The sequence below is a fragment of the Herpailurus yagouaroundi genome, unplaced genomic scaffold (assembly GCF_014898765.1).
Source record: "Herpailurus yagouaroundi ecotype Mexico unplaced genomic scaffold, PumYag 203, whole genome shotgun sequence".
In the NCBI taxonomy this organism is placed as follows: Eukaryota; Metazoa; Chordata; class Mammalia; order Carnivora; family Felidae; genus Herpailurus; species Herpailurus yagouaroundi.
Window position 1 is genome coordinate 27606759 of NW_024412434.1, and position 15236 is coordinate 27621994.

General features: G+C 51.1%; 1 protein-coding gene across 1 annotated transcript in view; it reads left to right on the plus strand.

Moving 5' to 3' along the window:
- The window catches only part of ITIH5 (inter-alpha-trypsin inhibitor heavy chain 5), an 81576-nt gene that overhangs the window by 56918 nt on the left and 9422 nt on the right, over positions 1 to 15236 (plus strand). Inside the window, exons 8-9 of the mRNA XM_040451495.1 lie at positions 9227 to 9395; positions 12731 to 13040. Of these exons, the coding sequence (XP_040307429.1) occupies positions 9227 to 9395; positions 12731 to 13040 (479 nt within the window). The remainder of the gene's footprint in view (positions 1 to 9226; positions 9396 to 12730; positions 13041 to 15236) is intronic.

Sequence of the window (15236 nt, forward strand, 5' to 3'; positions counted from 1 at the left end):
CGTTTATTTATTTTTGGGACAGAGAGAGACATAGCATGAACGGGGGAGGGGCAGAGAGAGAGGGAGTCACAGAATCGGAAGCAGGCTCCAGGCTCCGAGCCATCAGCCCAGAGCCTGACGCGGGGCTCGAACTCCCGGACCGCGAGATCGTGACCTGGCTGAAGTCGGACGCTTAACCGACTGCGCCACCCAGGCGCCCCACATTTAAAGAGTTTTGAGGCTCTCTGAATAAAGGCACCACGTGGCTGTCCTACGAAGGAAACATGAACAGTATAGAGCTGTGAGTTCTCCCGCATGATCTGTTCAGGTTGTGGGCCTCCTGGTCAGCATCTGACAGCCTGGTCCTCGTATCACCAAAAAGCCTGGCCTCTCCTTGCTGGTGTCCTACTTGTGTACTCAAGTCTCTCCAGTCGGATCAGCCGGCTGTCCGTAAAGGGCTAGACGGGGCCCGAAAGGCAACTTTTGCTACAAGGAACAAGATGAATCCTGTAGATGCAAGCTAAATGAGGTAACAAATGCTTATCAGGGATTTCCCGCCCGGGCTGGGGAACTGCGCCAGGGTGAGGTCCCGGAGTGCCACCCCTGCCTGAGAGCGTGGGCTCCCCCCTCCCCCGCGGCACGCCTGACTCTGCCCCCGGGTCCCACCTTGGCTTCCACTGCAGACTCCAGATCCTCAGAGAATGAAACAGACGTTGATTACGTGCTGTGGGAGAGGTGCGAGGCATAGGGGATACAAAGATAAGTACGACAGAACCTTTTCTCTCAGGAGGTCCGGAGGAGAAGGAAAGTCGCGTGAGTATTGTGTGCACAGTGCTCCCTGTGACAGAGGTATACGGTGGTCCAGTCATGGCACAGAGCGGGTGCCGGTCAAGTCTTTTTAGGAGTGGAGAAGGGGGTAACGGACTTCTCAGAGCAGGGGTAGTTGAGTGAGCCTGAAGGTCTTTTAGAAGTTAGTCAAGTCGGTGGGGTGGGAAGGTCCAGAGGAGCCCAGCAGAGGGTGATGAATGGCAAGAGAAAACGTGTGTGCCGGAGAAGCACATTCAAGTCCCTCTAATTAAGGACCTTGGAATTTTGCTGGGGAAAAGAAATGTGGAGCAATCCCACGTTAATCAAACCAACGCGTCAAGTGGTTAGTGGAAAGAATTTTAGGGAAGGGCAAGGGCTTGAAGTAGCCAACAAAAGATGAATGACAGAGGTGACCTAGCAAGTGTAGTCCTTGAAGATGGGACGCAGTTTTCTTGACAGGAAGGGAGGGAGTGAATTCTTGGTTGAGGAAAAACATGAAGAAAGTCATGAGACAAGAGTGAACGTGCCATTTGGCGGCAGGTGGGCATTTGAGCCCGAGACCGTTGCGTGAAGCTGGCTCCCTTGAAGGACGGCAGTGGGCAGGGGGCAGAAGGAAGCTCCTGCCTTCTCTGCTCTGGACTCTCTAACTCTCCAGAATCAGTCTCCTTCTGCAAATAAGAGTAAGTGTTACCAAAACTCAGAAGAAAAGCGAAGATCCTCCCCAACCCCCGACAGCGAGGTTCACCTATTCCTTCCTGTGACCGGAATCTCGCTTTGCAGTCTCACGGTGTCTTCAAGGGTATGGGAAGATGAAAGAGACACAGGGACGTCATCACTGCCCCTGCCTGCGGGGGGTGACTCCACTTCCTCCGAATATCTTCTTGTACGTACCATCTACACGTGCTGCTGTGTTGTGGTTACTTGCTAGCCGTTCCACTTTTCCATATTTACCATGGCTTTTTCGCAGCCCCTCCAACCTTTCGGTTCTTAAATGCTCGTCAAGGCACATCCCTGGAGGTTTATAGCAGGTGGCACAGGGTGGACCTTTGCCCTGGTGACAGGCATGACGACTGACACGTCAGGAGAGAGCTGACTGGGTCAAAGGGCAGTCAGTGAGTCAGACGCCACGAAATTCTCTAGAACGAAACAGGGCTCCAGAATCCAGATACGCAGTTGGGCAGTGCAAACTTAAGAAGTTAGACCAGGCCCTGGGGACGAAGAACTCAATCAGGGCAGTCAGTAGGTGTGTCAGAACATGGATGAAGGACACCAGTTACAAAGGAGACGTGTAAATGGAGGTGGACATCTCATGGTCAGTATCTCTTACGTCCTGTTAGAGCAGGAGCCTACAGATAGAAGGTTCAGTTCCATCCTTGGCCAGAGTGAGGGATCAACAATGAGAACAAATCCCGACCGAGTATCCACCACGCAAAGAGGAGCGAACACATAATCTGTTTTGAGTCTTGAGTTAGTTGTTTACACATCGAGTGTGAAAAATGGATGTGATTAATGTCTAAAGAATCAAAGATGTTAATGTTATTGGCAGGGAGCCTTTTTAGAAGAATGTACAATGACATTATTAGGCAAATGTTTCCTATATTTGTCAAAAAGAGTCAAAACATTAGGTGATGAATCTTAACATTAGCCAGAGCATTAACATGAGAGACCATTTGCTTCTCAAGTTAGATTAATGTTATTCAAACACGAAAGACTTGGGAAGTGTAGTTATGTTTACATCACAAAGATGTTCTAATATCTAAACCTATTCAGATTTTTTTTTTTTTTTTTTTGGTTAAGGCTGAATTTAGACAGAATTTGGTGTTTAGCAATCATTTTCTCTTAGATCCAGGCCTGAAGGAATAATGATATTTAGGCTAAGAAGGGGCCTTTCTCTACCTATGAAATAACCACAATCTTATAGTTTTACACAGCTTGGGTAAACACAGAAGTAATTAGGTAATCTAACGGAGTCTAGTGCAATATTGCATTGAAAGAGCATTTGAAGTGAGAAGTCAAACAGTAAAGGAGATTATGTAGCATAACACAATACATTTTTAAATATAGGAACCTTATGCTTTTGCTTAATTCAAATATTCTCTTCATTCTAGCATGAGCATTACATCGTAGAGACCAAAGAAATAATGTTTTCCACATTTGCTTCCAGGTGAAATTTCAAGTTCATATTTAGCATTTACTGAACTTTAAAAAATTTTTTTATTTAAATCCAAGCTAGTTAGGGGCACCTGGGTGGCTCAGTCGGTTAAGCATCGACTTCAGCTCAGGTCATGATCTCACGGTTCGTGAGTTCGAGCCTCGCCTCGGGCTCTGTGCTGTCAGCTCGGAGCCTGGAGCCTGCTTCGGATTCTGTGTCTCCCTCTCTCTCTGCCCTTCCCCCGCTTGCACTCTGTCTCTCTCTCTCTTTCAAAAATAAATAAAACATTAAAAAAAAATTTTTTTTAAATCCAAGCTAGTTAACATATAGTATAGTAATGGTTTCAGGAGTAGAATTTAATGATTCATCACTAATGTTATATGTTATATGTATATAACATCCAGTGCTCATGCCAACAAGTGCCCTCCTTAATGCCCATCACCCATTTAGCCATCCCCCAACCCAGCTCCCCCTCCAGCAACCCTTCATTTGTTCTCTGTATTTAAGAGTCTCTTATGGTTTGTCTCCCTCTCTGTTTTTATCTTATTTTTCCTTCCCTTCCCCTATGTTCATCTGTGTTGTTTCTTAAATTCCACATATGAGTGAAATCATATGATACTTACCTTTCTCTGACTAACTAATTTCTCTTAGCATAATACCTCTAGTTCCGTCCACGTTGTTGCAAATGGCAGGTATTCATTCTTTTTGGTTGCCGAGTAAAATTCCATTGTGTATAAACCCCATCTTCTTTATCCATTCATTAGATGATGGACATTTGGGCTCTTTCCATAATTTGGCTATTGTTGATGGCACTGCTGTAAACACTGGGGTGCCTGTGCCCCTTTGAATCAGCATTTTTGTATCCTTTGGGTAAATACCTACTAGTACAATTGCGCGATCCTAGAGTAGCTCTATTTTTAATTTTTTGTGGAACTTCCATACTCTTCTCCAGAGCCACTGCACCAGTTTGCATTCCCACCAACAGCACCAAAGGGTTCCCCTTTCTCTGCATCCTCACCAACATCTGTTGTTTCAAGTACTGGAAGGCGTGATGACTTCTATTCCAAGTTTTCCATTTATGTAAAGCAGACTTCTTAGTTTCTGCTCTTTCCATAAAGAACATTTCAGCCAATAGAAAAATAGTTTTAGTTTTTTTTCAACAAGATTCCTCAAATCTGAGAGACGCTTTTTTTCGACCCTCTGGTTCTTGTATTACAGTTTATAATTTTAAAATGTAAATTATATAATGAGGTTCATTTTAGGAAATACTGTGGCAGAGAGGCGGCAAGAGGCATTGTGTTATCACGGATTTCCTTTATGAGCTTACAGAACCTCTTGAGGCGCCTTAACCGTAGTCAGTGGGGTAATGTTGTTTTTTAGTGTTTTGGTTTCTTCTCTGAAACCAGTCTGTGGCTAGATTTTTGTTTTTAAATGTAACAATGATATAGGCATGAATTATGTTATGAAGAAACAGTCTCTCTCACCCCATTTATTGCCTTGCTCCTGAAGTTGGGATTTTAAAAAATCTGATAATTTGGTGGGTCAGTCACAATAAGATTTCAAAACTTTCCTTTAAATTATTGGAAGACTTGCAGTGTCTAAAAATATAAGGTTCTGTTGCCTCTTGTGGATTAAGTTCTCGTCATCTTGAAATACCACGGTGTTGAAATAGTCCCGCTGAAGCATAGCTGATCCCCATGGACTGCAGCGTCTGTTGGCACGTTGGGGCTGCTGCGGTCTTGAACCGTGACCGTGACTCCAGGGAGACTTGGGACAGTGTCCTGCGTGGAAGCCTGTGGCGTGAGCACAGAGATTCTGGGATGGCGGACGTATCCATTCCCCCCGTTTCGGGCCTGGACACGCACTTTAATGCTGCGGTGGGGATCTGGTGTTGCAGACGTTGCTGGAGTCACAGACTTTTTTTGCGTAGAATGGTAGAATGACTGTGGGGACGGACTGCCAGGGACGCCGTGGGCAATGAGGCCGTCCCCCTGCTGGCGTCAAGAAGGACTGCAGGCTAACAGGAGCACAGTATAAATTGGCTTTGCTCCTTCTCCCCATTACCTGTATGGACCCCCCTGGGGAAGGGAGAAGGCGGACACACAGCCTCAGTTTATAGTGGACGTCGTCCACTTCCGGGGACTCTCTTTCAGAAACAGGGCTGTTTCCCTGGTGTGTGTCTGTTCTTGATTTTTGTTCGGAGCCCAACTCAGACGTGAGGCGGGCTTACGTTTCTTTGCGGGATTATTTTAAGCTGTTCATCAGAGGCGATTTTTCTCTTGGGTTCTTTGAAAAGGACCACGTGGAAAAATGGAAGAACGCTGACGTCTTGGTAAACTTCTCAGTATGAGGAAGTGAGGGCACTGCTTAGGAGAACAGTGTGACCATTCTGCTGGAAACATACAAGGGCTAATATCTAACACCCTTGAACTTGGATTTCACCCATGATGTCATGGCTCCCCTCATATTACGCCCAACAACCCAGACTTTGTGGTACAAAAGCCGTTTGTGTCAGCTGGTTCCTGTCGAGTGTGGTCTGGCACAGACACAGAAATATTTGAGAGAAGCGGCATCGTCGGGAACCCTGATGGCAATGGTAGCTGGGAGGGGGCAGGCAGCTGTGTTTGTCACGGCCTCACTGACACTTCACTCTGAGGGTCTCACCATACGATGCTTCTCTGCTCGTGAAATGCTGAACGGTCATTCTTGGCGCGGTAGTTAGCCTGGCGGACGCTCACCCCCTCGAGGGTTCTGCCGAGCGCCTGCAGCTGCTAGGGTTCCGTTTCGCAGGGAAGGGGGAGACGACGTTCCCATCGCTGGCCCTGGTTTAATGCAGGGCCCGACGTGCACAGGGCAGAGCTGCCTCCTGGACACTCCCTTCCCGAGGCGTGCTCGAACTCCAGGGACCCAGTCCTGCCCTTTTGACAGACGCCATCAGAGGGTACCGTAATCGCTTCCTTCCTGAAGATCCACTAGAACAGGGGGACCGTAGCCAACCACACTGAATGAATGGAGAATCTGAAGCAGAGAGTTTTATTTGTAGTTATTTATATCCACCTTGTTCCCGAAAGTACTTAACTTTAAGGACAGGGACTAAAAGACTTAATGGAAACCCTACGGCAGAGCTGGAATTAACTTCTAAGGCCTTGTTTCCAAGGGAAATATGTCTTCCTTCTTTTAACCCAAGGAGAGTGTGTAAGGAGGAATTCATCCCCATAAAACAGGCTCAAGCGGAGAGCAGTCCTCATCCATCGTGGTTCCAGATAGCTAGGATTATACAAAGCCATGGTTAATGACCTTGCCGGCCAAGGTACTTCTTCACTGCCTGGACAGTAAGAGAGACATCCTTTTATTTTATTAGTTGTATCTGTGCACCTTTCATCTCTCTTCAGTCCGAAAGCCCTCTGGAATGTTCTGGTGACGTTTGCAGAGCGGCGTCTGCAGGGACTGTGTGGGTGCCTGTCGTCCCTGGGCTGAGGCCTCTAGGAACTGATTCGCGGCCCCAGAGCTGGCCCGCTGTCTCTGCTGCCGGCTGGCCTCTTTAAGAACTCTGCTTTCTTCCGCAGCCAGATCCCCCGCTGTTCCTTATGTTTCTTTCCCTCCGCAAGGGGTATGGTTTTCCTGCCTCTTCCCAACCGCCCCCTCTCCCCAAGACCTCCTGATTCCTCCCCAGCAGGCTCACCACCTGGTGGCTGGATACAGTGACCTGAACCTGTCTTCGCAGAGAAGCCCTGTCCTTGTCCCAGGAAGTAAACATGGACGATGGTGGCTTCCTGGAAGTGTTATCAGGACCCCAAAGGCTCAGTGTAACTTTCCAGTGTTGGACAGTTAGCCTCCCTCGCTAACCAGACCCAGCCACCGATTGTGTTAACCTCCACAGACACTCTGTGCACATGTCGTATGTGCTTATTTTAAACGTCTCCGGGGAAGACATTTGCATGGTGTCCTGTGGTCACCTGTTCAGTGAGGGCATCGTCACTCCCAGCACTGTGTTTGGAGTGACTGGTCTCGAGCAGGCAGGCTTCTCTCTAGGGCACAAGGGCACCGAGTGGAGCTTTGGGGACAGGGAAGAAGGCCAAGGAACACGGCAGGCTGGGATATCCGTGTCTTCTCCCGTCGGTCACACTAATTGGCAAGGGTGCCGGGGCCCCGGTGGGAACCGTTGTCATCTGCCCACCTGCACTGGAAGCGTCTACAGGTCGTCTTCCTTGTCACCTTCCAGTCTCTTAAGGGTTTTAGGCCAGCCCCTCACGTGACACAGCTTTGCCTTCAGGGGAGTTGAGGCCTTCAAGCAAGCTTGGACCGCGCATTCTGTGCGGTTCTGGGCCTCCTCTGAGCTTCCTGGAATGTGCTTAGTTCTCTGGACTGTACTCTTGGAAGGTCTGACAAGGTTTGTGTTCACGTTCGGCTCGTAAACAGAGCGTGCAGAAATGTCAGCTGAAGTCCACTCACGCTCACTCTTCTTTCTGGACGCTCCCCTTCCGCCTGCCTTTCAAGCCCTCCAAGAATGCAGAGCTCCCAGCGTCATCGGCCACACGGGGAGGGGGGCCACGGCCGCAAAGAGTTAACGGAAGGAGCTGGCTGTAGACGGTGGCAGCTTCCATCCGGGCCTCCCGGGACGAGGGGAGGGAGGCCGTCCGGCCAGTCCCCGGGGCAACTGGAAAGGCCGCCGTTGGAGCCCGGCGGCCCGCCTCCCCTGGGTGCATGTGAGGATAAGCGAGCTGCAGCTGTGGCCTTACAAGGTCACAAGAAACCTGTAGCCGCCGAGTCAAGCGGAGGAGGGGGAAGAGGCTGGAGCGACTATTCCTAAAGCAGAGTATCCATCAGGGGCCGGGGGAGGGGAGTTGGCACAGAGGAGCCGGGCGGGCGCCTGCCGAGGTCTCCAGCGCACTATTTAAGGATCCCTAAGGATGCTGGCTGCTGAACAAGCCGTGGTGGTGTTCCCAGGAGCTGCCCCTTGTCCACACCCGCTCCCTGTGGCGCCTGGCCGGCTCCGCACTCTGGGGAGCGTGCGAGTTTGTCCAGGTGCCTGCCTTCCAGCCGGGCTGCCGGCGGGGCTGTCTCAGGGACAACAGTGCCCGCGGTCCTGTCACCGCGCAGCTGTGGGCCTCCGGGCGTCCCGGAGGTCTAGACTGCCGGGCCATCCGATGCTCACGCTGGGGGTGGTGTTGGCTCTACGTGGAAGGAAGGGTGAGGAGTCTGAGCTCTGCCAGCTTCCTGCCTCACACCGTCCGTGTCAACACTTAGGGCCCTCCACCCACATCTGGTTATTGTAACTATCTGATTGATTTTTACTCGAACACTGTCCGCTCTGTGTGTCCTACACCCCATCCTTCTTGGTGTTCTCTTTCTGTGGGTCCCAGAGATGAAGGGGGGTGTCTGTCCGACTTCATTTGTATCGGCAACGGTATTTTGTATTCCACACCTCTCCCTTGCTCTCCCTCTATTTACTCATTCAGCTCACTTGTCCTCGCTGCTTTCCAGAATGCCCTTCCTAGTCTTTCAGCCCACCCACTTCCTTTGCCCTCATCTTGCCCGTCCTCCGTGAAGCCCTCTCACCTCGCTGCGGCCCTATGTTTGCATTCTCTTTTAAGTTCTTAGGGTTTTAATTATATATACCTTTAGTCTTATGGTTCATAAACTGTTTCTGCATGCATGTCTCCGCTGAACTTCCACGTATGGCCCCCCCCCCCCCCCCCCCCGTGTGTTGGGAACTCTCCCGCCCACGGGGCGATATGAAGATGAATGGGACCTCCCTGCCAAGAGCTTACAAGACAGTAAGGGACACAGATACGAAGCAAACAATCACGACTGGGTAATTACGCACCCCACGAGTATTTTGAGTGCAGCGCTAGCCTAGAAGAGAGAGGATCGGTTCTCTTTGGAAGAAGGAGGAAATGTTTCAGATGGAGGATAGAGCACATTAGCTGGGTTTTGAAGAATGACTAGGAGCCTGTCAGGTAACAAATGGGCGTAAGAGGAAAAGAATCTTCCGGGTCAAGAGAACAGCCGCTGTGAAAATACGGAGGCCTGACATACCGTGACTCGCAGCAGTGTGTGACATTTCACATATTAAACACACATCTGTGTCTCGTAGAACATTGTGACACGTTGATGCCAGTTTTTCCCAGTTAGGTGACCAAGCTGCTCGACATTTATCCAAGTCCCTCCACATCTTAGGCACTTAATTTTAACCCCGGGATTGTTCCTGGCGTGCAGTTTCCGAGCCAGGAGACGCGAGGACCCGGGCGATCAGATGTGACTGGTTTTGCTTCTGTGTTTGTTCAGACCAAGGATGCCCTGTTCACGATTCTCCACGACCTCCGACCCCAGGATCATTTCAATATCATCGGCTTTTCCAACCGCATCAAAGTGTGGAAAGACCATCTGGTGTCAGTTACCCCCGACAACGTCCGCGACGGCAAAGTGTATATCCACCACATGTCGCCCAGCGGAGGTAAATGCGAGTCCTTGTTTCCACGCTGGCTTCGACGTGATAATAAGTGAGTAGCTAATTTTCTGCCGAGAGACAAGGATTTGAAAGCCAAAGCCGATCACAGGAAAGGAGATAAAGGTGAGCGCTTTCCCAGAAGCTTACGTTTCTCTGGACACCAAGTCTGTAAGTTCTCGTCTTCCAGGCCCGGAGTAAGATGGCCAAGTAGGTTAGGGGGGAAATACTCGATAGGTTTTGGAGCCTTTCCTGGTTTATCTCACGGAGCCGAACAACGAAGCCGTTTTTGTGCACTGCTCTCGGGTGGGGAATCCGAGTCAAAGAAATGGTTCCGTGTTTTGTGTGCCTGAACGTTAGCAGCATCAGCGGGACAGCCCCGTTGGCCAGTCTGTGCCAGTGAGAAGAGCACAGGGCCCAGGCGGCCTGGGAGATGCTGTGCACGCGGAGCGTGACGAGCTCTGAGTCTTGCACACTGGGCTCGGGCACGGGGCGCAGGCAAGAGTGCGGAGGACGGAGACAGTCATACAGGATTTAAGGAGATAGGAGAATCGGGACAGTACATTACCCAGCTGTGCTCGATGCCCGTTCCTTCGGCTCAGGACTGGGGCTCACTCTCGCTGGCGTGTCTGTCCCTAGCACAGGGGGCACATGACCGGCGCTCAGTGTTGGGGTGTTTATGAAACCTCATCCCGACTCCCTCTTCCGCTTTCTGAAAAGGGCCTTTGCAGAGACACCTTCTTCTGGGGTGATTGTCTCTGTTAATTCTGTTTTGGTTATTGGGGAACCTACTTAGTTCAGTTTTTTTCTGACGTTTTTCATCTTTCGTATGTGTATTATTTTCTATCTTCATCTTTCGATATGTATTATTTTCTATCCAAGACAGAGCTCTGATTCCCCAAACAAACTTTGTTTGGAACTTGATCTTGCTTGGATGGGGCTTTGACTTTGCAGTGGGGCTTCCTACTGCCTCCACAGCCGTGTGATATGGGGACTGCTTGACGGGTTGATGGGAGAGAGAAAAGATCGGATTTAATAACACGGCAGGAAGTTGACGAGACTCAAGTCAAGTCCTTGAGGGAAGAAACTCTTCATCTTTGCATGGCCCCTGGTTCCCAGCGTAGCTCCTGACATACAGCTCGTGCTCAACGAGTATTTGCTCAATTGAATGTATTTCAGTGGCACTACTCACTATCAGAATGGGGTGTGTGTGTGTGTGTGTGTGTGTGCGCGCGCGCGCATGTGTGTGTTGGCAGAGGGTGTGGGGATAAAACTTTAGGAGACAGCTGATGCGTATTATGTCCTTCTGGAGTCCACACCTTAGAAACCTTATTGGTCTCCTGTATTTTTTCTCCATGTGGCCATCACCCCAACCTCTATAGGTGAACAGAAGATTAATCTGTTCCTCTCAAAGAAGCGGGGACGTCAGGATCAGGAACATAGGTTCTGAAGCCAGCCCCACCGTGTCTGAGCCATTTAATGTGTCTGCACCTGAGTTTCCTCCTCTAAAATGGGGACAGTAATGGGATTGTGATCAGGATGAGATCAGTTAAAATATCTGAAGTGCCGAGAACAGTGGCTGGCACACGGGAGGGTCTCTTTCGTGTCAGACGTGGCCGATTTCACCCAAGTAGTCCCTCTTGCTGGTGCACGTGGGTTCTCTGATGACCTGGGTGGGCTGTCAGGGGGAGGGCTGGGGCAGCTCTGTGGGGCCCCCCCACTGGTGGAGGGAGCCTCCCCGTTCTTAAGAGTGCAGGAGATGCCCCCCCCCCCCATCTTAGCATGGGTTTGGTTCAGGCCCTGCTGTGCTTTTGGTGCTGGTCTTAGAAAAGCTAAGTGCATCCCTTTGCCTGGGCTCCTTGGCCTTAAGGTGGAATAAAAGGTTGGGCACCATTGCCAGGTTCTAGATTAAAGGGAAAATAAACACCTGCCTTTTCTTCCAGGGCCATATATCCAGAGGCCAGGTGAAAGTAAGCTGGGCTTCCAGAAAGGCATGTTAATGAGCCCAAAGAAATGCTAAATACTATTTCAGCTGTAACTTTCCCTTATCTTCAGACTCTGTGTGCATCTTAGAATTATCAGTGTGTTTGCATGGACATAGACGGGTATCGTTTTTGTTTGTTTGCTTGTTTTGTTTTTGTTTTAGCCAGAAATTCTGGAGAATGTGAAGCAATGGGGGGAAATTATGTGGTTCACTGAAACATGGTACATTTTGCAGGTAGTTAAAAATCCCTCCGGTGAGGGTGATTGATTGCGGTGATGATGGGTACACCGCTTTGTACATTTACTGAAAGTAATTCATTGTGTACCGAAAGCGGGTAAGGTTTTTGGTACATAAATTTCATCTCAGCGAAGTCATTAAGAAAAAAAAAAACCCACTGAGGGGCACCACGGTGGCTCAGTTGGTTAAGCATCTGACTTTGGCTCAGGTCGTGATCTCATGGTTCATGAGTTCAAGCCCCACGTCGAGCCCCCTCCTAGAGCCTGCTTTAGATTCTATGTCTCCCCCTCTCTGCCCTTCCCCTGCTTGTGTTCTGTCTCCGTCTCTCAAAAATAAATAAACATTTAAAAAAAGAAAAAGAAAAACAACCCCCCCGGAGCCAGGGGGCAGAAATACGTGTTCGCACTCAGTCTTCCTGGGTGGTTGTAGAACAATAGCCACCGAATGAAATTCTTAGCTAATCCAGAAGGCTCATCTCGGGGCCATGCCCACCTCCACCAACCAGCCACCCGTCTCTCCATCCAGCAAGCACATACCTTTCCGGCACCTGCCGCAGACACTGTCCCTGGCTTTTGACGGAGCTGCTGGCGACAAGCTGTGTGAAGGGGAAATGGCAGGGGCAGAGGCGGGGACGGGAGGCATAAACTTTAAAGCCTCTGCCTCGTGGGGGTTCTGATAGGCAGAGGTAACCCGAAGGGGCGGGAAGCAGAGAAAGGAGAGGCAGCAGAGGCCTTCCCCAGCTGCCCTTTCTTTCCCTGTGGGACTCGCCCTCCCTCCAAACTCCTGTACCCGACCCCTTTGGGGTTGCCCTTTACAGAGCTCTTCCCAGGAAAGGAGTGGGAGCCGTTGATGCTCAGGTAGTGAGGGGCTCGAGCCAAGGCACCTTCCCCAGCATACGTTCGGGAGTTCTGTACGGGGGGATAGTCCCGTGCCGCTTCCGTCCATTCGGCAAACGCTGGCGAGTGTCCAGACAGGCTGTGTAAGCTGACATCACCCGCCTGTGCGGGTGACCCCCTCCCACGCACGTACTCCTGCTAACGCCTGAACGTGGCGGGGTGTCCGTGCCTGACCGTGCATGTGTGCAGCATGAGGGCTTGAGCCGGCCTGTTTTGCTGTTCCCCAGGCACGGACATCAACGGGGCGCTGCAGAGGGCCATCAGGCTGCTCACTGACTACGTGGCTCACGACGACGTCGGAGACCGCAGCGTGTCCCTCGTCATCTTCCTGACCGACGGGAAACCCACCGTCGGGGAGACCCACACCCTCAGGATCCTCAACAACACCAGGGAGGCCGCCCGGGGCCAGATCTGCATCTTTACCATCGGCATCGGGAACGACGTGGACTTCAAGCTGCTGGAGAAACTGTCGCTGGAGAACTGCGGCCTCACCCGGCACGTTCTCGAGGAGGACGACGCGGGCTCACAGCTCGTCGGGTCCGTCCTCACAGGACAGTGAGACTCAGGCTCTCAGAAGGGGGTGCGGGGCCGTGTGGCCGGAACCCATCACACTGGGTGGCGTCGGAAGGGGTTTTTAAACCAGGTCGATCCGGGTTCAGGTCCTGGCCCTGCTTTGTGACTCTAGGCACGATTCGAGCCAGTCTGCGCCCCGTTTCCTCGTCTGTGACGTGAGGGGTACGGTCGGCTGAGTTTAGTGAGAAAACCGTGCGGACTGTTGGCGGGATGGCTGTTGCACATTAGGTGTTCAGTCCGCTCTCGTGGTTGCGACTCTGTTCTTGCCTTTTCTCGTGTCGTCGCCAGGGGACCAGCACGCTTGCTAGTGTATTTGCTGTGAGTTCACAGGTGGCGTAAGCAGGAGAGGTCCCGCTGTCTCCTTTTTGTGAGCTGGTGAAGACTGGCCACTGACGCGCTTATTTTCTTGAGGTGGAGGAAAAACTAGATCTTAGGTCTTCTAATTACGCCCGGAGCCTTCCCTCAGATGCCACATGGCCACACCCGGGGTACGACTTTGCTGTTGATTTGAGAGAGTACTGACTCTCAGTTCCACATCGTATCCTTGGATCGTCTTCGCATATAGCAGGGAGCTCAAAGGAAAGTGAGGTTTTGGTAGATTTACAGCTGTTCGATAGCCACATTCAAGGAACGTTCACCAGTGATCAGTCTAACTGGAGGTCTGTAAGGTGGGCAGTGAAGGTGGGTTCTTGGTAAGGGGCTAGTCACCATTCCCCCCCCCCCACCGGCGTTTCCATCAAAAGATTTAAATACAAACACAGATTTGCTTCCCATATTTTCAAAATTATTCACAACTACATTCAGAGAGGGGGAATCTAGGGCATTGTATACCAGGGCTAAGATTTAATAGCGTGTTCATGAGCAAAAGCAATCACGTGGCAACATCAGCTGCGCTGCCCTGTCACCAAGACAGTATCAGTGCCCAGCATTTCTCGAGGACTTACGGTGTGCCAGGCTTTCCTGCATCCGTTACGTCCTGCGATCCTCCCAGAAAGCCAAGGAGTAGGTGTATTAGGGTCTAAGCTAAGCAACCACGCAGGTGGCTCTCTCCTGTGATATCTGGGACACCGGACTCTGCTCCTTGAAGTCATTCGGAGACCCCAGGTCCTTCCCTTCGGTTCATCTGCAACCCTGCAACCCTGAGATGAGGTCACTGTCACTTCTGTATTCCAGCCCCAAAGAGGGAGAGAGAAAAGAAAGCCAGAGAAAGCCATTGTATTTTAAGCAAGCATTGCAAAAGTTGTATTGATCGCTCCTCCTCCTGTTCCGTTGGTGAGAACATGGCCGTGTTTGGCCACAGTAGAGGCTGAGAGATGTACTTTAGAGCTGGATGGTTAGAACTCACTTATGAAAAAAGGAGAATGGGCTAGAGGGGGCAGTAGTCTACCAAAGCAGTTACTTCAACGTTGCAACCGTGGAGAGGAAGAAACCGGTTCAGAGAGGGTAAGTCACACGTCCCAAGACACACAGCCGGGAAGTGGCTAAGATGGCCTCCACCGCCTCTGCTGTCTAGATCTTTGGGAGGAGGTTTTTGACTGTCCCTTTACTCAGCGAAAAGCAGCCATGTAACAACCGGGAGAAAAGCTAAGGCAAGCGAAGGCGGCATCCGTTACATGCCAGCCTAGTGTCAGCGTCAAGGTGATTTCTCCAGGAGAGTGGGCCGGTTAGGGTGCATCCGGAATATGTGCCGGGTTCTAAGGAACCGGGTTTTAAGAGGCCCTTTGAGAAGCGTGGGTGTGTACAGAGGGAAGTTACCCCAAGGTCCCTCAGCTGGGGATTCTTGAAATCCTATCCCATTGACGATAGTCCTGAAACCGGGGGAGGGGTGAGGTGCACAGGAACAGGAGCACACGGCAGTCGCACACTTCACAGCCGTTTGTCAAGCATCTGAGTGCGGAAGGGGAGTTAGATCAGATCGTACACGTGGTGTTGCTGTAGCAGTGGTACGGGCATCTCGGGTGGAAGCTGCTGGAAGGAAGGCGGGATGGGCATCAGCGGGTGGAAGCTGCTGGAAGGAAGGCGGGACGGGCATCTCGGGTGGAAGCTGCTGGAAGGAAGGCGGGATGGGCATCAGCGGGTGGAAGCTGCTGGAAGGAAGGCGGGACGGGCATCAGCGGGTGGAAGCTGCTGGAAGGAAGGCGGGACGGGCATCGCGGGTGG